Raw genomic sequence first — 25,393 nt, forward strand, 5'->3', positions numbered from 1 at the left:
GGAGAGATTAAGTAACTTATCCAATTAGGGGGTGGGTAAGATGGATTTAAATTCAAGTTTGTCTGATACCAAATTACAAATCTTTCTATACTATCTATTGTGCTTCCCGAAAGTCGACTGAGAAGGCAGAGAAAGAGACATTTGATTGGGGCCCAACTGTGTACGTATTTGGTCCAGACAGAGATACATACTAATATCATATTTTGTAGAGGTAATAGTGAATGGCGGAGTTTCTTGTAGGGAAGAAAAAACAAAGACACAAATTCTCCTAAACTCTACATTACATCTATAATTACAGGTATAGAATGGAATCTGTTAATTATTAAGGTCATTGGTAAAGCATAACACAATAAAGCATTCATTGACTCTTTAAAAAAATTTTTAATGTTTATTCACTTTTTGAGAGACAGAGACAGAATGTGAGTGGGGGACAGGCAGAAAGAGAGGGAGACACAGAATCTGAAGCAGGCTCCAGGCTCTGAGCGGTTAGCACAGAGCCTGACGCGGGGCTTGAACTCACGAACCACGAGATCATGACCTGAGCCGAAGTTGGCCACTTAACTGACTGAGCTGCCCAGGCATCCATCATTGATTTTTTTTTAAATTGGGAAGTCACTTCTTTATAATTATATTTGTTAATAACACTCTACTTTTTCTAATCCTCTGTTCAATGATAAAGCATAATATACTTCAAGTTTTTATACTGTTAAATATTGCTAACACCCAACTTTTTCATGAGGTGAAAGTGAATTATTGTATGACTCAACCAAAGCTGTTTATGTGAAAATAATTTGGCTTGTGAGCCATCTAGGTGAGACAGAGCAGTGTTACCAGGCCAGTAAAGTTCTTCATTTTCTCATGGTTACTGAGCTGTGGAGTATGGATACTCCTTTATAATTCTGCTGTTCAGAGAAATCCAACCAACAGAACTTTTTTCCAGTTTTACTCTTGCATTCACAGGTACATCTATTCTTTGAGTCTATCAACCAAAGTGTCCATTTTGTCAACTTAAAACACTTTTGTCTGAGGCCAAGTGCTTAAGGTGTGGGACCTGCTCTGTTTTCAGGATGGGGAAATAAAATGTATATCCAAAGTGTTCCATATCAGTGGAGAAAAGAAGCTAAGAATGTAGGAAGTGGGACTTCTGAATCTGTGTGGTGCCTCAGTTTATATCATCTGCTGAACAGTTTTCATGTTGCTTTCTCACATTTTGTGTTCTAAATTTAACACATTGTTCTAAATCTTAAAGGCTTTGTGGCGATTGAGCTGGCCTTGGGTTACTGCTTTGTAATATTCCTAAACAACTAAGAAAAATTAGTCACATTGCTTTATGGTTTTACTTTCTAGTTTCATAAACTTGAATGCGTACTCTCAGAGAGATCTTATCTGAGCTGGCAAGTTGTTTCTTGAAAAGGGCACCCATATCCTGAAATTTTCCAGAAGCTCGGAGTCCTGACTTGCAGAGCAAGAAACATCTTTGTAGACTTTCCTTCTTGAAGGAGATAAAGCTTTGACTGGAATTTCATATTTTCTTTAATATATGTTTAAGACTATTTCTTATTTTGCTCATTTGTTCATGAATTCATTCACTCTTTAAGAATTCATTGTGACCCTACTATGTCCCCCATGTTTGCCTAGCTGACTTGTGCTCATCCTGAAGGGAATGCTGGAAGGAAGTAGGGATAGAACAGGGAACACTTCCCTGCAAAGAGCCCTTCAGCCCCAAACAAAGGATGAGCAGCAGTGAGCCAGGCAAAGGAGAGAGACAGCAGTGGTCCTGCACGGGATCATGTATGAGGACTTGGGGTGGGAAGTCCATCCCGTATTTGAAGAACAAAGTGGCTAGTTGGATTGGTGCATGAACAGGGAGGAGAGCTGCCCCAGGTAGGGTTGGAAGGGCTGGAGGGCCTGCACTTAGTAAGGTAAGTCATGGTAAGGATTGTGCACTTCATTCTCTGTGCAGTGGGAAGCCACTGACTAGCTTTGAACTGGAAAGTGATCATATTTGCATTTAAAAAAACATTCTAGGTACCATTTGAAAATAAATTGGGTTGAAGCAGGGATGGATAAGAGGAATCAGTGAGATTTTTGGGGGGAGTTCCAGGTAAATCGATGATAGTATAGTTAACTGGAGTGCTGGCTAGAAGTATAGACTGGAAGTATCCCCCTTCAGTGGGATTTGTTGATTAATTTGGTTTGAAGGGGAAAGGAGGAGGGGGTCATGTTTTCTGGTTTGAGACAGGAATGCTGATGGAAAATGAGGAAGTCTGGGTCAGACCTCAGAGTTGGGGGGATGTTAGAGGTAGATGATAAACATTAATAAATGGTACGTGATAAGTTCTTTGATAGGAACATACCATGGGAGCTGGTAGTGTTACTGAATAGTTAGGAAATGTTTCTTTGTGATTTATGTGAATTGAAACTGAATGTCTAAGAGTCACTATGAGAAAATCTAAAGAGCTTCTCAGCAAGTGGGCACAGCAAAGACAGATGACCCCAGGCAGGAGTAAGGTTGGCATGTTTAAGAAGCAAAAGCCTTTGGCTTCTGGGATTGGAATTAACGAGGGAGAAGTTATAGGCCATGTCCTGGAGAAGCAGGCAAGGACCATGCCTTGTCAGGCTTTGTGGGGCATGGTAAGAAATTTGGGATTTATCCTTAATGTATCGAGACAAAGATGATGGAAGGTCTTGAGCAGGGGAATGTCATGTTCTACTTTATATTTTATAAAATAGAAGCAGCTGCTATGTGGAGAAGAGGTTGGACTAAGGTTGAAACAGGGAGACAAATTTGAAGCTTATGGATGTAGTGCAAATGAGCAATGATGGTTTGGGGTATGGGTGTGGTGGAGATGAAGAGAGCTAGATGAGTCCATGATGTGTTTGCGAAGTGAAGTCAGTGGGACTTGGAAATGAAAAGGATGACAAGATTGAAGGGAGAAAAAAAAGAGGGGTCTAGAAACACTCCTAAGATTTTGGCTTGAACAAACAGGATGGTTCTGCCATTTACTAAGATGGGCAAGTCCAGGGAGAAGCAGATTGCAGAGAGAAGTTAACTTTCTGTTTTGCACATGTTAAGTTTGAGGTGTCTATTAGATAGATATCCTTGGCTCACATTCAAGAGGGCTGTTGGGTGCAAGTGTGGACTTTAGGGAAGAGGTCCAAGCTGGCGCTGGAGGCATTTGGGAGTCACTTACTTTTAGTTTCAGGTTCAAAAGAGTCCCTTTGTGCTGAGCTGTAGATAGGAGTCTAAAGCGTTAGTTTTTCCAGCTACATTTGTACCTAATTTCGTGACTGTCATTGAGTTGTACCCTCTTACAAAATAAAAAGAAGAAAAGAAAGGAAAGGAAAACCATTTAAAATGTACCATATAAAAACTTAACTTGAGGTCTACTCTGATGATTTTCTAACTGTTATAGAGAGATTAAAGTGATCTATATCATGAAAAACCATATCCCAAGGGTTAGGCATCTATACAAAGTAGACTAATAATCCACTCCATATTTAAAATTTTTTAAATGTTTATTTATTTTTGATACACAGAGAGACAGAGCATGAGTGGGGGGATGGGCAGAGAGAGAGGGAGACACAGAATCTGAAGCAGGCTCTGGACTCTGAGCTGTCAACACAGAGCCTGACGCGGGGCTCGAACCCACGGACTGTGAGATCATGACCTGAGCCGAAGTCGGACGCTCAACCGACTGAGCCACCCAAGCGCCCCTGATCCACTCCATATTTAGAACTTCATCTGATTCCAGTTTGTGCAGATTATATAGTAAGCATATTAAATATGTAGTTGATAGTAAAACTATGATTTTAACATTAATGGCAATCTTGGGCATGCTAAGCGTAATTGACATATCAGTAGTATGCAGTTAAAAATGCCAAAGTTGAATAATACTATTATTTAGGAATTATTTTCCAACAGGGAAGAATCTTCTCATTTCCATTTTGGTCATGACTATGACTTCAATCACTGTGGCTGTTGTTGTTAGTCAGGAAATGTGAGTTTGCTATTTGTTTGAGTTTTAATTCAAATACAAATGCTAATACAAGTGATAACAGTTTCTCTGAAGGTATTGCTGCCAGTTAGGCAAGGTGTGTGGGAGAAAGACTTGTTTAAAAAGAGTTTTGTTGCTCTAGTTTCCCAGAATATCCTAAACATTTGCTGTTTTTTAACCAGAAGAAGGATATATAGATTCATTTCTCTTTAGTTACATGTTCATTTTCTAGTCAATTGTGGTTGTGAACTTAAAGAAGTCATTTCACATCTTTCTATCTCTTTGGTGTCATCTCTTACTAAGTGAGCTGATGGATTGGCACAGAGCCATTTTAAACAACCTTAGTGTTCTTTTCAGCCCCTCCCTTCCAGTGGAATGTCATCTATCTCATGTGAGCCAAATGAATTTTGTTTCATCATTTAGTGTTTTCAGGTTTTGTTCCTCCTCCAACTATCTCACACCAACTTGGAACATGGCGCCACCGGAATCCACTTTTTTTTTTTTTTTTAATGTTTATTTATTTTGAGAGAGAGAGAGAGACAGCAAGGGCGGGGCAGACAGAGGATTCAAAGCGGGCTCTGCGCTGACAGCAGGGAGCCCAATGTGAGGCTCAAACTCATGAACTGTGAGATCAGGACCTGAGCTGAAGTCGGATGCTTAACTGACTGAGCCATCCAGGTGCCCCTCCACTTTTTTTTTCATTTAAATTTTATTTAGTTAACATACAGTGCAATACCGGTTTCAGGAGTAATATTCAGTGATTCATCACTTACATACGATACCCAGTGCTCATCACAAGTGTCCTCCTTAATGCCCATCACCCATCTAGCCCGTCCCCCACCCACCTCCCTCTATGAACCCTCAGTTTGTTCTGTCTTTAAGAGTCTCTTGTGGTTTGTTTCTCTCTCTTCTATTCCCTGACCCCCACCTTTCCATATGTTCATCTGTTTTGTTTCTTAGACTCCACATATGAATGAAATCATATGGTATTTGTCTTTTTCTGTTTGACTTATTCTGTTTAGTGTAATACATTTTGGCTCCATCCATGTCCTTGCAAATGGCAAGATCTCATTCTTTTTTGATGGCTGAGTAATATTCCATTGTATATGTGTACCACATCTTCTTTATCTATTCATCAGTCTATGGATATTTGGGGTCTCTCCATAGTTTGGCTATTGTTAATAATGCTGCTCTAAACATTGGGGTGCACATACCCCCTTTGAATCTGTATTTTTTTTATCCTTTGTGCAATTGCTGGGTCACAGGGTGGGACCCACTTTTGTATTTTCTATCTGGATATCCCACAGTTGTCCTTGATTATTTGTGGATGGTGTACTATTTTATAGTTTTGTGGCTATTTATGATAATTCTTATTTATTCAGAAATCCCCCATATTAGTTGCCTGTAAGATGTGAAGTTATAGTTAAAGCATGGGATTAAAAACATGTCTTTGAACATACTAAATCCTCTCTGTAAGAGTTAGCTAGAAAGGTTATTTGTGCATGAAACCCTTTATATGTGTTTCCTTCCTGAGTTGCCAAAAGGATTTATTTAAAGGAGATTTTTATCTGAAGTCAGTCCCTCATATAGGGGTTGTTAGACCACATGGTCTACTCGTGATCTTGGCTGAATCATGTGAGTGTGGCACATTGCCCTTTAGCATCTATCTTAGTTTAGATTGTTCTTCCCCTTAATCAGGAATGAAGATCTTCCCAGAGTGGTTTTCTGCCGTATTGTTATTCTACAGTCTTCCACAGTTGTTTGTGTGATAGGGATACTGCACTGTTTACAATGGCAGAACATTTAGAACACCTTTGGATTTTGCATGAGGTCCAAGTTGTGAAGTAGGTGTAACCTATTTTCTAGAGTTCCAAGTCTTCCAACTCCTTCCCTCTCCCCATCTTTCCTTTCCCCCACCTCAGTAGCACCACCTGCCTCTCATTTTCATCCTCAGACACCTCTGGTTCCTAGTTCCTGTTCCTAGACAAAGCCTCTTTGTCCCCATTAAAAGTTGCTGTCAGCAAAGGATCTGAACATATTTATAGATGGTAATAAATGTGTGAATATTGCTTAAAATAGTTGTGTTAAGGAAAGTTTGCACTTTTTTTTTTAATTTTTTTTTAACGTTTATTTATTTTTGAGACAGAGAGAGACACAGCATGAACGGGGGAGGGGCAGAGAGAGAGGGAGACACAGAATCTGAAGCAGGCTCCAGGCTCTGAGCCATCAGCCCAGAGCCCGACGCGGGGCTTGAACTCGCGGACCGCGAGATCGTGACCTGAGCTGAAGTCGGACGCTTAACCGACTGAGCCACCCAGGCGCCCCAAGTTTGCACTTTCAAGCCATAAAAAGTCTTAGAGTACAGTGATGAACAGCTGACTGGGCAGTTTCAGGAACAATTGGCACTGTCCTTAGCAGCAGGACTCAGTCACTGCAGACCTCAGTGGACTTCTCCGCCATCCTGTGAGCCTAAGCTCATTTAGTGGACTCTGCCACCAGCTGGGACCTGACCTAAGGTGGCTCTGTTGCAATGCCACCCTTGCAAGGCTGTGGGGGAGCCTTAAGTCACTCAGGAGCAATGGCTGGAGATTGTTCCTTGGCAGGATAGTCCAGAGCATTCTAAATAGTGATGTAGAACTTCTGATAGTGCACCACAGACTAAGTGGTAGTGCACCACAGACTAAGTGGCCATGGTTTTTGTCTCTGGTTTTTGGATGAAAACAAATAAGATTCTGTCCAAGATTCTTGTGAAGAATACGTTATATACATGAGTGCACAGCACCAGAGCATCTATATAAATATTCTATTTTCATTTATGTTTTTAGGGATGTTTTACAATAAAACATTTGAATTATGTTGCATACCTCCCTTTCAGCTCCATGTTGTTCATTGGAATTCAGACAAATATCCCAGCTTTGTTGAGGCAGCTCATGAGCCAGATGGACTAGCTGTTTTGGGAGTATTTTTACAGGTGAGAATACACTGATTTCATCTTAAATAATTAATCAGTCATGTTGGATAAAGAGTTTCAGTCATGGAGAAGATAGTCTACCACTTTTAATAGTAAACTCATTCTAACTTTAATGTTTTCCTTTTGCAATTAATGTTAAAAATTTATGTATTAATTTATGATTCATCTAATAGCCCACAACTACCTTAGGAGATTTGTCTTCTGTTTCCTCTTATTGTCCATTGATCATTTTTATGTGGGTAGAAACAGCAGCAACAGCAACAACAATAATAGTAGCAGGAATAACACTAACATTCTGAGAAGAAGATCTTTATTGTAGGCTCTTATTGTAGGCTTTATTGTAGGCTCTTCCTGATTGCACAGTCTTTAGAGATAACAGACAGTCAAGTTCAAGTTCCTGATTCTTGAAACACTAGTTTTACCACAATGGTTTGTTGTCTCAGACACACTGGCCAATTTTTTAAAAATTTTGTTGTAGTTTCCTTTGTCTAATATTCACATGGGATTAGGCAAGTATCATCGTTATAATACCCGTGGGTGGGTTGGGCTCCCACTGCACCACATTCTTGCAGGGCGTGCACTTCTGCTTTGCCACCGACTCTGTGTGTGATGTAACTCGTTGGGGCTGGGACTGGGGGAAGCCCAGGGCAGAAGGGAGGGAGGCATGAATGGCAGCGGCTCCCTCCCTTTGGCCACCAAGTCTGCTGGTGGCAGTGGAGTCCAAGTGAAGCAAGAGATTATACTTTCATTCTGAAGGATTTAAAACCTTCAGGTCGATTCAGGACATCCCTAACAATGAAAAGAGTTACATCTATTTTTCTGATGATTTCTACTCATGACAATATATCGTTTTGGTTCAGGACCTCAAATCATTTTAGGTTGAGAATGGGAGATGTTTTCTTTTAATACTTTGATGTCACAAGAGTCTGTTTAGATGTAGGGTCTGAAGGTCACTTCTGGTTGAATTGGGCAAGTATTATGTTAGAGTTTCCTAAGCAAGTTTTCTCTTAAGTTAACCTGTACATTAAGCCTTCATAAAGCTAAAGAATATGTAGCTGTTACTACTCATTTTAGAATCAAACTTATAATTCAGCCAAGGAGCCCTGTAACATTATCTTGTTATTCACATTCTCTGGCATGCTAAAGCCAGCAGGTAAAAGACAGATTCATTATAGAACAATTACCGTTTGTTCTGGGTTGGCAAAGGTTTTTCAAAAAAAGGGTTAAAAAAAAGTGACTGGCATGGAGTGAATCAGACCTGTTCTGTTAACGGTAACCATTTCTTTTGAAATTTCATGCTTTCAGATTGGTGAACACAATTCTCAACTGCAAAAGATTACTGACATTTTGGATTCCATTAAAGAAAAGGTAAAATAAAATACTGTCTGCTAATGACTTGTTCTCTCCTGAATTCTCTTACCTTCTTTTAATAACTTAGACTTTGGACATTGGATATGTTATCTGCTTTGAAGCAGGTTTGGAACACACTTGACCAATAGAGCAGAATTAACCTATTGCCAAGTGTGTTTTGAAAATGATGAAGGGGTCTTAAATTATCTAAAACCATTACTAATAAATCTATGCATACTTAGTTTCTCATATTGGAGTTTTGCACAATAAGCATTTAGTTGCAGCACATTTCAAACAAATCTTGTGCTTCTTAAATAAATTTAGGTAATGTGCTGCTTCGTGTAAAATTTTTAGATTAAGGCAGATACTTTTTTTAAAGATACAAAGGCAGATACTAAATAATTCCATGAGTTAAAGAATTCCAGTAAAATCGTATTTCATGGGATGTGTGTTTTTTTGAGGTCTGTGTAAAGCTATCCCATTGTAATTTGTAGGAATTCTTTTTTCTCCACTAGGGTAAACAAACTCGATTCACGAATTTTGACCCATTATCTCTGCTTCCTCCGTCCTGGGACTACTGGACATACCCTGGTTCCCTTACGGTCCCACCTCTTCTTGAGAGTGTCACATGGATCGTTTTAAAACAACCTATAAATATCAGCTCTCAACAGGTATGTCACTGCTTCAAGGTTGGTTCTGATTTACTAGAGGAAGCGGGACTGAAACTTTTTTAAAAAATAAAAACCCTGCCCTTAATTTCAGCTGCATTATCAAGCCTGTGTTTTCCCTTCATTAATCAGATAGGTGGTTGGACCAGGTAAAACTTGTGTCCCTTTCTTATTTGACCTTCTATGATTAGATGATTTCTCTCCCAGTTGTTAGAAATGCCATGTGCATACAGACACTGAGGAAAGTGAAGTGGCTTTAAAGGCTATAATTGTTTTCTTTTTTGGTCTGAGATATAAACAGGCTGGGATATAAATGAGCAACTCAGAAGAGAGGCTACTCTTTTTTTTTTTAATATGAAACTTATTGTCAAATTGGTTTCCATACAACACCCAGTGCTCATCAAGGGGACTTTCTCCTTTTTGACCTCAGTCCCTAGACCTGCTCCTCCTACAAATTTGACATTCAGAAAGTAAGCAGTGAGAACAACAATGGATCTTTAGGCTTTTGTTGACAGAACTTTTGTGGGGCTGCTTGAGGGACTTTGAGCATTTGCTAAGGCGCTATTTGAGCATTTGCACCCGTGCTGTTTTAGTGAAGACATTTCCTCACTTGTTTTTCTGAAAAACATATTGAGCCCCCACGATAAGCCAAGCAGTCTGCAGGCTCAAGATGTCTTTGGGCCTAGAAACTCTGCTCAGATCTACAATCTGTGTGACTAACCAATCTGACAAGTGGATGCTATATCTTCTGGGATGCTGTGCTTAGTGGGTTTTATTTTCTTTTTGTTTTCCTACTTGAATTACTTGCTGCAAAATCTGAATAAGAACATAGTCTAATAATTTTTGCAGCTGATAAAGCACTTCTATTTTGGGCTAGCCCACCTTCCTAGCTGTTTATTTTTTTCCCCCAATCAAAGACTAGAGCTGGTTCACCTTTTCCAAGGTCATGTCAGACAACATTTCTCCTTGGCATGTTGAACACATCCAACTTCTGTTGGCCTTGTCTTTAGGATTAAAGCCAAATAATACTCTGGAACATACTAATTAAAACGTTTTGTAAAAGTTGGGATTGAAGTCCAGAGTTTGACTGACATGGAAATTCCTGCGACTTTTTCCAATCATGAATAAGGTGCATTGTGTCATAAGAAAAATGACCTGTCACTGATTCAGTGGCCTGTAATGGAATACATTTTTCTTTCCTTCATGTGTTAAACTGTTTACTTTTACATTCCTTTGTTAAATTTGAACAAGTTAACAGTAGGAATTGATAAATTATAATAGAAAGGTAGTAATAATAGGAGCTCATGTTCTTCCTCATGTTTTAAGGATATTTTTATTTCTTAAAGCCACTTGGAAAATAACTTTTTAAAATCCACCTGCCATTTGGAAGAGAATATGTTAAAAAATATAATTTAGTTCCTTAAAATGCATAAGACTAACCTAAACAAAATGACTCGCTGTAGGGGCACTTGGGTGCCTCAGTTGGTTGAGTGTCTGACTCTTGATTTCTGCTCAGGTCATGATCTCACATGAGATCAAGTCCTGCCCTGGGTTCCACACTGAATGTGGAGCCTTGTTGAGATTCTCTATCTCTCTGTCTGTTCCTCCCCTGCTCTCATGCTTGTGCTCTCTCTCTCTCTCAAAATAAATAAATAAACATTAAAAAAAATGACTCACTGTAAAGTTAGGAATTGTGACTAGGTGTGGATACACTGCTGTATCTTATTTAGGTCTCAATTAATTAATATTACGTATTAATGGGGTATTTATATGGTAGAATATATAAAATAATAGCTATATTTTAGAGCTTTAGTATGAATGATAATTCACTGTGATCTACTTACATTCACTTAAATCTATAGTAGGAGTACTTTCAGACATTTTCTAAACAGATGGACGTGATTATCTGGGTAATAATCTAAATTTTTATAATATGACATTATGGTGATTTTAAGAGTTAAAGAATGAAGCAAAAGATATTTTAAAGTCCAATCCCAGTCTAACCATGAGAAAAACATCAGAGAAAGCCCAAATGAGGGACATTCTACAAAACAGCAGGTTAGTGCTCCTCAAAACTGTCAAGGTTATCAAAAGCAAGGTAAATCTGAGAAATTGTCATCAAGAATGCTGAAGGAAATATGACTACCAAATGTAATGCTGTTTCCTGGTGAGATCCTGGAACATAAAAAGGTATTAGGTAAAAACAAAGGAAATCTTAATATTAAGGATGAACCGCAGTTAATGGTAACATATTAATATCGGTTCACCAATTGTAAAAAATGTACCATGTAATGTAAAATATTAATAATGGGGGAAATTGAGTATGAGGTATATGAGAACTACTCGTACAATCTTTTTAATAATTCTGTAAATTCAGAACTGTTCTAAATGTTATTTAAAAAAAATCCAAAGCCTGAGAGAGTTGAGATGATTATTCAGTTATCTGTTTCCTATAAAGTAAAATGAATATGTCTTTTGTGTATACCACTTGAGAGTTACTTTCCAAACGATAATTTTTAATCTCAACTTCGGCAGCTGTTTATTTTTGAAGTCCCTGAGGCACATTGTTTTATTTATTTTCCAATTCTACCATATAATGTCACTAGCCATGAAGATTAAATTCTTTTTTTAGTGAGTTAGTGCCAATTTTTTTTTCTAGGTTTTTCTACTGCTATTTCTTGCCAAGTCACTGTTTGACCAAAAAGACAAATCAGACAGTTTTCATTTTCTTTTATTTGATTCAAGCCCATTTTTGTCCCCAGAGTCACTTATTGAAATGCTTGATTTAACTGCCAGGCCAGTAAACAGATATGCTGTTTTCAGATAGTTTTGATAACAGATCTATCATTCTCTTTGGAAGGCTAAGCTAACTTTTCTGCCAAGTTTCTTAGGGTTATCCTAAATTATCTAAATTGTCTTACTCATCTACTGAATTCAGTGTACAGAATACTTGGTTTTAATTCTTTGCTCTTTTTTTTTTTTTTTTAAATCTCTCTTATTTGTTATGATCTTTTCATACAATAAAATTCATGAATTTTAGTGTGCAGTTGATTTTGTTATTGTATATTACTGTGCAGCAACCACTAGATCAAGATATGAAACAGATCACTTGGCCCGAAAATTCCCTTGCGCTCTACCTCCTTACTCAACCATGGCTCTGGGCAGTCTTTGAGATGCTGTTACTAGGATTCTGCCTTTTCTAGAATTTTATTTAAATGGAATCATACAGTTACATAGATTTTTGTGTTTCTACTTAGCATAATGTTTTTAAGATTCACTGACTCTTACTGAGTAATATTCTATGATATGGATATACCACATTATTTTATTTTTTTATCAGTTTATTTTTTTTTATTATATGATATTTATTGTCAAATTAGTTTCCATACAACAGTGCTCATCCCAACAGATGCCCTCTTCAATGCCTATCACCTACCCTCCCCTCCCTCCCACCCCCCATCAACCCTCAGTTTGTTCTCAGTTTTTAAGAGTCTCTTATGCTTTGGCTCTCTCTCCCACTCTAACCTCTTTTTTTTCTTTTTTCTTTTTTTCCTTCCCCTCCCCCATGGGTTTCTGTTAAGTTTCTCAGGATCCACATAAGAGTATACCACATTATTTTAAAATCTATTTACCAATTGATGGACATTTGGGTTGCTTCCAGTTTGGGGCTATTATGAATAATAGCTATCCATATTTGGGTGTTAGGAATAATTGTCATATATTTTTTTGTGGACACATGTTTTCACGTTTTGTGGCAGTTCCTAACACTAGATTTACTAGATCATGTGGTAAATTCATGTTTAATTCTCTAAGGTACTGCCATATTGTTTAAAAAAATTTTTTTTAATGTTTTTATTTTATTTTTGAGAGAGAGAGAGAGAGAGGGAGACACAGAATTTGAAGCAGGCTCTAGGCTCTAAGCTGTCAGCACAGAGCCCTATGTGGGGCTTGAACTCACAGACTGTGAGATCATGACCTGAGCTGAATCAGACACCTAATTAGCTGAGCCACCCAGGCACACCTGCCATCTTGTTTTTTAATGTGGCTGTTCCATCTTCCATTCTCGCCAGCAATATATGAGATTTCTAGCTCTTCCACATCCTTGTCAGCAGTTAGTGTTGTCAGTCTTTTTAACTTGAGCCATTCTAGAGGTTATATGTGATTTCTAATTTGCATTCATCTGATGACTAGTAATGTTGAGCATTTTTCATACGTTTATTGACTACGTATATCTTTTTTTGGTGAAATACCTGTTCAAATCATCTTTTCCTTTTTGAATTGGGTTTTGTCTTTTCATTATTGAATTGCAAAAGTTCTTTATACAATCAGGATAAAGCCCTTTTTAAAATACATGTTCTGCAAAGTTTTCTCCCAGTTTGTTGCTTGCCCCCCCCCATTTTTAAAACTATGTCTTTTGAAGAGCAAAAGTTCTTAATCTTGATGTAATTCATTTTTATCAACTTATTCCTTATAATTTGTGCTTTTGATGACCTGTTTAAGATTTCTTAAATCTAACTATATGCCTCCAAATATTTTTTTCATACTTTAATAGTTGTAGCTCTTACGTTTAAGTTTTTGATGACTTATGAGTTGAACTTTTATGTATCCTGCACCCCATTTTCTCATTCCTTTCCTTCTGATATTTCAATTATGCATACTTTAACCTTTTAATATCATCTAACACATCCCCAAGGTTCTATTTTTTTTAAGTAATTTTTTAATCTCTGTTCTTCACCAGGGATAATTTCTACTTATCTATATTCAAGTTCATTTGCTCTTTCCTCTGTCATGTCAATTTGACTATTAAGTCTATCTAGTTAATTTTTTTGTTTTAGCAATTCTATATTTTAGTTCTAAAATTTTATTTGGTTCTCTTTTATTATATCTATTTTTCTTCTGAGACTTACCACTACTCTCCTAAGATTTCTCAAGCATTAAAATGATGCTTTGTTTAACATATGACCCTCAGGTAGTTAAAATACTCATTTAAAAATCCTTGTAAATTCAGGGGCCCCTGGGTGGCTCAAGTTGGTTAAGCGTCCAACTTTAGCTCAGCTCATGATCTCGTGGTTTGTGAGTTCGATCCCCACATTGGGCTCTGTGCTGACAGCTCAAAGCCTGCTTCAGATTCTGTGTCTCCCTCTCTCTCTGCCCCTCGCTTGCTCACACACACTCTCTCTCTCTCTCTCAAAAATAAATAAACATTAACAAAAAACTTAAAAGTTAAAAAAAATTCTTGTAAATTCCTAATTTGGTTCATCTTGGGTGTGACTCTGTTGATGTTGTAAATAACTTTGCTTATGTCACTCCATAAACAATGGAGTTGCTTTTTTGGAGAAGGTGTTCCATTTTCTTGCCTCTTGGCATGTTAAGTAATTTTTTATTGTATTCTAGATGTGACGAACATTAAGTTGTGGACATTCTGGATTCAGTTACTTTTCTCTGATGAGCACTTTTTCCTCTGTGCTAGCAGGTAATTTTTTTGATAGGGCTTGAACTTCAGGTTTTCGTTCTCATGCAGCAGCTCTGGTCTCAGTACAGCCATGTGTGGTTCTTGGGTGTAGAGTTGATGACCCTCTCTGCCTCTATCCTTGTAACACCAGTGTGCTCCATTGCACTGTGTGCACCTTGCAGACTCTTCTCAGCTCCAGGTGAAAAACTGGAAATTGGAACTCACTTATAGAGCTCCCATCTCTCCTTCAAGTGAGGATAAACTCCCCACTTGAGTCTCTCTGCTTCTGTTCACTCTCCAGTACCTGTGACTAGTTGCTTTTTGTATTACATCTGGGTTTTAGCGTTGTTTTCCACAGGGAGGTTGTCTGCAGTCCAGCATATCTGGAAGCAAAGTTCTAACATCCTTTTTAAATAGTAAAATGTTCTATTTTGTAATTAATGATAATGATCTAGGAATAGTTTTCTTAGCTTCTGCATCTTTAGGCTAAATGTGAAATGGGGAAAGAATCCATTCGGTTGAACATTGATTTTGACTTGATATAAAAGTGTGTATAGTTAGCTTTGAAATTAAAGTTCTAAATTATAGGAGACAGTACAAGTCAATTCTAGAATCGTTTATTAATTGCTAATTCTTGTAGGGCATAATACACAAAATTACAAAGAAGTGTTAAAAATGTCCCTTATCCTCAAGTAGTTTGTAATCTAATAGACAAGATAAAATAAATGCCTAAGAAAGGATATCACAATGGCTGTGCTTGGTATGTAAGAGATATAAAGTGTAAGGACGTTTAAAAAAGGAGAGACTATTTTATTGGAAAAATCAGGAAAAGACTTCATGAAAGAGCTGACATCTGGTCTAGGGAAAATGTGGTGGCTGGTTTGAAGTAGTAAAGGAAAGGGAGCAATTTCAAGATGGAACACCATAAATAAGGCAAGTAAAGGAAGTACAAAAGATATGTGGGCAACTTTGTACCTGAAGTTCTCAAGCTTTAGGGTATACAACAGTTACCTGGGGAAGCTTACCAAAACGTTGACCCTTGGACCTTGTCAGAATTTCTGATTCAGAAGGTCTGGGGTAGAGTTCAGCAACCTGAAGTTTTATGAATCACCCCAAAGTCTTTTCATTCAGGTGCTCTGGAGCCACCCTTCATAAAACTGGCTTAGAGCAGAACCTGTGTGTGGTCATAATCGGAGATAATCTAGTCAGTTAGAACCCGGTGATTCAGAAGCCAGGCTAATAAGTTTGTTTTGGGGGTCTTATTAGAGGTAGAAATATTACATATTTTAGAATTATATTTTGAAATATTTACACCTGAAACGATATGATGTTCAGAATCTGCTTCAATCTTATCCAGTTTGGGCAGGATGGGAGGTGGAAAGAGAATGAATGAGAATATGGGTGAAATGAAATTGGCTGTGTTAATGGTTGTTGAAGCTGGGTGATGGGTTTGTGGTGGTTTATTATGCTGCCCTTTCTACTTTTGTGTATGTCGGAAAGTTTCCATAATAAAAACTTAACGAAAAGACATTAGGGGAAAATAGGGGGAAAAAAGAGATGCAGTAGTGGTTAGTTAGTATATGACTTATCTGCCAGACAGCTTATTTATTGAAACTTCCTAGCTGTTCCTCAAGTTCCTCATCTTTAAAGTGGGGATAATGGGGGCGCCTGGGTGGCTCAGTGGGTTAAGCATCCGACTTCGGCTCAGGTCACGATCTCGCGGTCCGTGAGTTCGAGCCCCGCGTCGGGCTCTGTGCTGACAGCTCAGAGCCTGGAGCCTGTTTCAGATTCTGTGCCTCCCTCTCTCTGACCCTCCCCTATTCATGCTCTGTCTCTCTCTGTCTCAAAAACAAATAAACGTTAAAAAAAAAATTAAAAAAAAAATAAAGTGGGGATAATAGTATATCATTGATTAAATGAGATATGTATGTAAAGCACTTAGCACATTACCTGGCCTACCATGTTCTGTAAGAAATTTTATTTTCATTATTATCCAGCTTTGGCAGGCAGTGGAGTGCCATTAGACATTTGAGCACTGGAGTGACATAAGCAAAGTTATTTACAAAACATTAGAAGAGAGTATTTCTGCTTGCTGGGCTTGCTATATAAGGAAATTAAAATTTGAGTATTAGAGCCAAGAAAAATAGCAAAACAGGTCATACCTACCTCAGACATCAGGCTGATCTGTGGAGACTGCTGCTAGGACCCCCATAGATGCTATGAGCCTTAGTGACAGAGTGGCCGATTCTCTGTCTGCAAGAAGCCTGGGGTCCGGAAAGTGAGGAGACTGGTAGGGGCCAGCCAAGGATGTGCATTTTCTTGTGCAGAGCCAAGAAAAGCAAATCTGAGCAGACACTGGCAGATGTAGGTCTACCTAGCTGGGCAAAGCGACTGGGAGGGAAATCCAGAGCCAAAAAGGTCAGGGGTTTGGTGAGACATCAGGATAGGTTCAGAGAAAGATCTAGAGTAAATTCCAGTTTTACACCATGAGGTCAAGGTGTTGCAGAGGTAGGGAGCCATGATCAACTTGCAGAGGAGTTATAAGGAGGATGGGCGAGATAAATAAAGCCCAGGTTTTCAGAGGAATCAGCAGTTTCACTGGGAGGCAAGTCATGTTGGCCAAGGCCAGCAAGTGGGTGCCCTGATTCCAGATTCCGGATTCCTGCACAGCCACCTGGAGAGGTCACTCCAGACAAACCTGATCCGCATGGTCTGGGGAAAAGCCTGGGTGTCTTCCCTATGGCTCCAGAGTTTAGATTTTATTTTCCTCTGCTGCTTGACTTCACCAGACAATTATTCGAGTCTCATCTGGCTTTAGCTATAATTTGGTCTAATGAAATATGAGTAATAGTTAAGTTGTAAATATTTGTCTTGCCGATATCTATACCTCTTAAAATACACCTCGGGGCGCCTGGCTGGCTTGGTCAGTGGAGCATATATATGACTCTTGATCTCAGGGTGGTGGGTTTGAGCCCCACGTTGGTTGTAGAGATTACTTAAAAAATAAAATCTTAAAAAAAACAAATAATAAAAGACACCTCAGCGTATCAGTTGTGGAGAGACCTGGCTGCTTGTATATGATGCATGAACTTATCTCCGTGGACTGTGGTTACAAACTGTTGCCTGCTTATTGTGGAGCACCTCGGTCACCTCTGCCTCCCATCCCGGCCAGGGCTGTGCAAGAAATATTTTAGGCTTCAGTTAGAGATGTGGGAAGTACGGATCCCCCTACTTCTCTGCCATGTAGGCCCACATCCTTTTAGGCTTCAGTTAAACAATGATGACAGAAACTTAATAGATGTATCCTAGTCTGAATCTACTTGCCTCTGCGATTAGGTGACTAACTCGGCTTAGACAATGGAGGCTTTCATTCTCAATATGTAATAATTAGTCTTTGCTGAAGCAGAGCAGCAAAACAAACACCCAAAACTTACTTGTGTTAATTGACAATGTATTTTAGGTGAATATTTTTGTGACAGTAGAATTATTCAGTTAGCAGTCTTCATTTTACTACTGTAGACCAGTGCTAAATCTTGATAAAAAATATTAAATCACCAAGGAATTGGTGAATAATTTATAAATCATGCTTATAATAGAAAACTTTTCAGCAATTAAAAGTAGTGACATAGGGGTGCCTGGGTGGCTCAGTTGGTTAAGTGTCTGACTCTTGGTTTCTGCTCAGGCCATGATCTCATTGTCTCATGAGTTCAAGCCCCACATCAGGCTCTGTGCTGACAGTGCAGAGCCTGCTTGGGATTTTCTCTCTCTCCCTCTCTCTCTGCCCCACCCCTACTCACACTGTCTCTGTGTCTCTCAAAATAAATAAATAAACTTAAAAAAATAGTGACATAGATTTATGTTTATTGACAAGCAAGATATCTAAGATATATATTAATTAAAAAAATAAAGTTTCAAAAGAGCATGGCAGTTGAGCCTATTTTTGTAATAAAACATTGTGTGTATGTGCATGTGTGCTCATGTGTTTATATAAAGAAGAACATCTGGAAGGATATACTCCATAATGTTAACTGTGATTATGTCTTGTGATTACTAGTAACTTCTGTCTTCCTCTTGATGCTTGTATATTGTATGAAGTTTGTAAGATAAGTAAACATTTTTTTTTGTAATAAGAAAAATTAAGTTCTTTTGATGAGAAATATGCCTATCCCAGTTAAATTGTATTTAAACATTATCAGAGGTTGAAGGGTACTAGATGTTTACCATGGTTGTTGTTTCCAAGACTCAAGTATGGTGAGGGCAAAATAATTGTTTCAGGAAAACAGTACTTAAAAGATCAAAATTCCATAGGATGAGGACCACAAGGTTCTTGTGCGAACTGAGGCCATGTTGTGCTGGAATACTGATAAGCGTTCATTGTAATTCCAAGAGTTGGAAGACAGCTATTGAAGGAATATAATCCAATGCATTACTTTATAGATGAAGTAACTGAAGGCTAGAGCTCAAGGTCACACAACTGGTCTGTACCAGGCCCAGAAATGGGACCTAGCCTTGAAAGCCAGTGCAGTGACCTTTCCACTATCCTCCTCTGACTTGGTAGGTGACATTCTCTGATTCCTAGATATGGACTCTTTGAACCACATTCTAGATGTTGTTTCCTCATATTACTTTCATCTCCAGATAAAGAATGCTTATGTACTTAAGTTTTTGAACCCATAGGTATTTGTATAGTGGTGAGAACTTAGTAGAAGTATTGTTTTATTATATATATGACTCATAATTTAGAACACTTTTACTGCAGTATTTTGGTTCCTGGTAAGGGAAAGGTTATATATGACTTTTTTTTAATATTTATTTATTATTAATTTTGAGAGAGAGAGAGAGAGAGAGAGAGAGAGAGAGAGAGAGAGAACATCAGCAGACGGGAGGCAGAGAGAGAGGGGAGAGAGAATTCCAAGCTGGCCTGACATGGGGCTCTATCTTACAGCTGTGAGATCATGACCTGAGCCGAAATCCAGAGTCAGACACTTAACTGACCAAGCCACCTAGGTGTCCCCTCAGGTGTGACTTTCTATGCTGAAACGAACTCTTCTCTTGTTTTCAACAGCTGGCCACATTCCGCACTCTCCTCTGTACCGCGGAGGGCGAAGCAGCAGCTTTTCTGTTGAGCAATCACCGTCCGCCACAGCCTCTGAAGGGCCGAAAAGTGAGAGCCTCTTTCCATTAAAAGTTGTCACCAGTCGACCACCCCAAACAAGTCGGTGCAGAAAAAAACAAAACACAAAAATCCCTAGTAACAGTTCTTTCCCAGGATTCTGGTTTACAGGTACCATATGGCTGCTGTCAGCTTCAGTACCACAAAGATCAGATCTCTTTAATCAAACTAATAACTTAACTCATCTGTCTCAGATTTTCCCTCATGGGTATCCAAACAGTAAACATTGTTTGATGTGTGTTAAAACCCATGAAGTGCATCTACTTCAACCTGTGTGAAAACATGGCAGGCATCACAAATCTCAGAATGTATTAAGATCTTCCCCTTGCCCTAGAGATTGAATCAGTCATATCTCTCAGTGATGTTTGGTGAAAAATTTAAATTCTTTTCCAGAATGATAAGATTGTGATATCTTTTTCTACACAAATGAGTCAGCTTGCTGTCTTGTTATCATTCCAATTCATAGAAAGTCGATAATACTTCCTTTTAAAGTGAATTTTTGTTTTGATTATGTTGTCGATGCTCATCGCATGGTACCTTTAATAGAATGAACAATATGAGTGCTCGGGGGGTGGGGGTGGGGTGGGGGTGGGGATATAACTCCTTACTCTGTCTATTTCACAGCTCAAAATGAACCGATACCATTTTGGCAAGGAATTCCTCTGGATATAAATGACTGTTTAAACTTTAATGAGTTTTGCCCTATATCACAGTCATGCAGTAATGTTAATGATAAACTGGTTAATAATTGATTAGATACAGTGCTTGCCCAATGTATTGACATGGGTTGAGACTAACAGATTGCAGGGTACCACACAGGTGGAGTGCCCCAAGGGTATGATGGATGGGTCCCCTGCTTTCCTCCTATGTTTTGGCAACAGAGCAGCAAACAGTCCCGTGAAGGTTAGTGTTGTGTCAACTGGTGAAAAACATTTACCCGGGCCTCGTATGAATGTGCCATGAGTCTACAAACCCTGCAACCCATTTCCTTGGCAAAGCCCATCTCCCCTTTGATACATGTCCCTCAATCTCATAAGTAATTTTGTAAATTGGCTTCTGATATTCATTTTAATCTATCGTCTCTCATATATTTTTGTTTGTTTTTGGTGAAGGAGGATGGTGGAAGTCCTTTTACTCTCTCTGGTACAAATGGAGCGACACTAAGCATTAATCACATTAAGACTTGAACACATGGTACGCTTCTGTCCTCGAGAGAAGTTTAGCTGAGTTTCCTTGATTTTATTAATTTGTGTCACACACCGCTTCTCCTCCAGATGTAGATTTTAATAATTCAAATTATTCTGCAGTAGTCTTCTTGATAGGATCACTGAGAATCAGTAAGTTGTGTAATAATGCTGTACTTGGTTGCAGAAGATAATCTCCTGAAGACTAATGTGGATATTGGTCATTTTTGTTTTCCCCCATCTAGCTTACCCTTCACAGGAGCTTGCCATCTAGTAAATATTTAACGAACTGAATGTTTTAAAATGTTTTATTTGATATCTTTGGTAATTATCTTGCTGCTTGGGATTAAATACATTATAAGTTAATGTAACAAGTAAAATGTAAGCTATCTCTTAAAAATGGTTTCCTTTTAAAGGCATGGTTATTAAATCTACCTGTGTCACCAGATGTTTTAATGGCTTTAAAAATACCAGTGTTGAATGGTAAAGTGTTTCTTTAGTTTGGAAGGACATGTTGTAAAGTATCCTAGTCAGAGAAAGAAGTCTGTTTCCTCAGAAAAAGTAATGTTCTGTTTGAAGGGGTGTATCATGGGGAGTGTAACTGCTTTTGCATGAGAGTTATTTGTAATTTATGGTTTCTGCTACAGTATTGCATCGGTTCTATGTTACAAATTGGACTTTAGTAGACTAAAAAAGTCTACACAGCACTGATTATCTTGAAGATTGTGAACTTATTTATCTCTTAGGGGGAAAAGGTCTAAGTGTGCGTTGAAGTTGTTGATCTCTTAACAAGATTAAAGAGTTGTAAATACTAATATAGATCTCTTTTGTTTCCCATACGTGTATTGGATTTATGTTTATTAAGCACTTTGCATTTTAATTTAAGTTGAATCCAACCACAATAAAGAAAATGAGACAAACTTTGAACTGTATTAGGGACTTGTATATGCAAGACACAGAATGAGATTCGATTTTTACATTTCTTATTTAGAAGATAATCTCAAACTCACAGAAAAAATGCAAACACAGTACATTGTTTTCTGAATTATTTGAGAGTAAGCTGCCAACCTGCTTCTCTATCTTGTTACAGATTTTAATTTATATTTTCTACAAGTGAGGACATTGTCCTACATGGTTGCAACATGGCTAAAACAACCATGAAATTAATATTGCTTTATTATTACCCCCTAATCTATTTGAGAAAAACTTGTTCATTTAGTTGTCCAGTTTTCTTCAGTTGGAAATGATCCTCCAGTCTTTTCTTGGTTTTATGACCTTGACACTTTTGATGATTATAAGCCAGTTATTTTATAGAATGTCCCCCAATTTGGGTTTGTTCAAGGTTTCCTACGATTAGATACAGGTTATGCATCGTTGGCAGGAATATCAGAAAAGCAGTGTTGGATGCTGTGCTCTTCTCGTTTCATCCTATCAGGCAACCAATTGTGATTTTTTTCTCTTATGGAGAATATTCACTTTCATCACTTAAGACAGTGTCTGTTAGGTTTCTCCACTGCAACGTTGTTTACCCTTTGTAATTAACATATTTGTGTGAGGATGTGTTTTGAGACCACATAAATATTAATTAATTTACTTTATTAAGGACTTAGCAATTCCTAATTTATTCAGTTACTTATTATCATTATTACTATTATATTATCACTAATACCTTATCTATTTATTCTCATTCACAAATTTTTCTTTTTAAAAATTTTTTTAATGTGTATTTATTTACTTATTTTTATTAACTTGTTTTATTTTTTATTTTTTAAAATTTACATCCAAATTAGTTAGCATATAGTGCAACAATGATTTTAGGAGTAGATTCCTTAGTGCCCCTTACCCATTTAGCCCATCCCCCCTCCCACAACCCCTCCAGTAACCCTCAGTTTGTTTTCCATATTTATGAGTCTCTTCTGTTTTGTCCCCCTCCCTGTTTTTATATTATTTTTCTTTCCCTTCCCTTATGTGCATCTGTTTTGTCTCTTAAAGTCCTCATATGAGTGAAGTCGTAGGATTTTTGTCTTTCTCTGACTAATTTCACTTAGCATAATACTCTCCAGTTCCATCCACGTCGTTGCAAATGGCAAGATTTCATTCTTTTTGATTGCCGAGTAATACTCCATTGTATATGTGTACCTCATTTTCTTTATCCATTTATCCATCGATGGACATTTGGGCTCTTTCCATACGTTGGCTATTGTTGATAGTGCTGCTATAAACATGGGGGTGTCTGTGTCCCTTCCAAACAGCACACCTGTATCACATGGATAAATGCCTAGTAGTGCAACTGCTGGGCCATAGGGTAGTTCTATTTTTAGTTTTTTGAGGAGCTTCCATACTGTTTTCCAGAGTGGCTGCACCAGTTTGCATTCCCAATTTCATATTTATTTTTGAGAGAGAGAGGGAGACAGAACATGAGCAGGGGAGGGGCAGAGAGAGAGGGAGACACGGAATCTGAAGCAGGCTCCAGGCTCTGAGCTGTCAGCACAGAGCCTGACATGGGGCTCCAATTCACAGACTGTGAGATTGTGACCTGAGCTGAAGTCAGATGCCCGACTGACTGAGCCACCCAGCTGCCCCCAAATTTTTCTTGATTTACCCAGTGGGAGCACCTTCAAGATGACTTCTGTGTCCTTTTGACATGTCCCTGTTTGCTTACTTTCTGACAGCAGTTTGACATGCCTGGCTCATCTCATTCTTTCCCTTTCCTAGTCCTAGGATCTACCATTTCTCCAAAGGGACCCTGCTAGTATTGAGAAAACCAGTCTGGGTACTAGATGATCTCACTGCTATTGGAATGTCACTACTTCTAGGTCCTCTCCATGGACAGAAGTTGGGAATGTGTACACACACATGTTCATACGTGCACACATACATCATGTGTATATACAGCTTCAACACTGGTATTTCTATATTTTTCTGTGTTAGGAAACATGATTTCACACTCATATGTCCAATTTCTGTCCAACTGCAAGTTTCATTCTAGTTCTCCATTTCCGTATTTGTAATTCTCTTTTCCAAAAGTAAGAAACCAGGCTTCTTCCATTATCCTCAACACATTTATTATTTGACCAATTCTTCTGTATGTAACCGTATTCCATCACCACCTGCAGCCTCTCACCCCCACATTGCATGGATGCCCTTCTCACTCAGCTTGGGCTGTGATGTCCTGTGCTGGGCTGCCTGGACCCCTAAAGGGAAGGGAAAGGAAGGGAAGGGAGAAGAGAAGACCACATTTTGAAATACTCACTGGGCTGTTCATAGGGAAGTCCTTTATTTCTAACACAAGGTTATTGAAAATGTAGCTTTACCTATACACATTTCATCATAAGTGACAATGGAGTAGAATATTTTGTAAAAGCCTTTTAATACCTTTGGAGTGGGACTGCAGAAAATGTAGGCCAAGGAATAGTGGTCTCATTATGGAGGGTGGGAAGCCATCCCGGCCCATGAATAACTACCCCAACTTGCTCCTGTTTCAAATTCTGAAGAAGATTAATTTTTTTATATTAAGATTTCAATACCCATTGAAATGCAAACTCCTCTCAGTGGATAATTGTTTAAGTTGCCACCAGTCATTTCTACTTCAAGGTAACTGATCTTTGCATGGTGGGTTTTGGTGGGAATAACGTCTTTGATGGAAGGAATGTGAACATGGTACCAGAGAGCAAATGATCTGAGTGTTCACATAATCAAGGTGAATTTGAACCACGTCACAGTGTTGCCTACATGTCTCATTCTTACCTGTACCCTGACACCTCACACCAAGGACTGATGTATAGCAATGAACAGAATGCATTAGTTCATGCTTTATTGCATTAGTTCACGTAGATGGGCATATCTACGAAATAGATGAACAGAAACAATTTCCAATTAACTGTGGAGGAACTAGTGATGAGGCTTTGTTAGAAGATGCCTCAGAAGTTTACAAGAAGTTTATGCAACGTGACCTGTTGAATTAAGATTTGATGTGTTTGCTCTTTTTACAGCATAGCTTGTTAATAGTGGAAACATCAAATGTTGAATTTTTGTAACAAAAATTAAATTTATGCTGCCATACACTAACTCAGAAATTTGGGTATTTCATTAACTTGACTGAGTAAATTTTATGTGAGTTAAACTTTGACTTAAAAATGTTTATCGAATTGAATTACTTGCAGATTTTTCTGTTGTGGCTCAAACTCACCTGTACCTTCCTAAAGAGGAATTAATAACAAGCAGAGATCCCCTACCTCCTGTTATGGGCTAAGGAAAGTCTTCTTGCCTGAAGGTCTTCAACATTCCTACCAGTGTAAATCATCTGGTGAAAGAAAGTGGGTATTTTCACTTCCTTAATTAGGGGTGCCTTGGAGACTCAGTAGGTTGAGCATCTGACCCTTGATTTTGGCTCAGGTCAATGATCTCAGGGTTCATAGGATAGAGCCCCACGTCGGGCTCTGTGCTGGGTGTGGAGCCTTCTTGGGATTCTCTCCCTCTCGCTGCCCCTTCGCTGCTCATGCTCTCTCTCTCTCTCAAAATAAATAAGTAAACATTAAAAAATTTTAAACTTTCCTAATGAATCTGTTTTCAGCTCCTCTAAGTGGAGGGACTGGTC

General features: G+C 38.4%; 1 protein-coding gene across 4 annotated transcripts in view; it reads left to right on the plus strand.

Moving 5' to 3' along the window:
- Window positions 1–25,393, plus strand: part of CA13 (carbonic anhydrase 13) — a 71,312-nt gene that overhangs the window by 13,643 nt on the left and 32,276 nt on the right. The window contains exons 4-8 of one of the 4 annotated variants that reach the window (XM_042972885.1): window positions 6,874–6,969; window positions 8,275–8,337; window positions 8,835–8,990; window positions 19,505–19,603; window positions 24,960–25,188. In XM_042972885.1, the coding sequence (XP_042828819.1) occupies window positions 6,874–6,969; window positions 8,275–8,337; window positions 8,835–8,990; window positions 19,505–19,603; window positions 24,960–25,010 (465 nt within the window). In that variant the 3' untranslated portion in view covers window positions 25,011–25,188. Of the gene's footprint in view, window positions 1–6,873; window positions 6,970–8,274; window positions 8,338–8,834; window positions 8,991–19,504; window positions 22,343–24,959; window positions 25,189–25,393 lie in introns of those variants that run through there. The other 3 variants (XM_042972883.1, XM_042972886.1, XM_007084315.3) reach the window with 3 other exon arrangements.

This window comes from Panthera tigris, chromosome F2 (genome assembly GCF_018350195.1).
Source record: "Panthera tigris isolate Pti1 chromosome F2, P.tigris_Pti1_mat1.1, whole genome shotgun sequence".
Taxonomy (NCBI): Eukaryota; Metazoa; Chordata; class Mammalia; order Carnivora; family Felidae; genus Panthera; species Panthera tigris.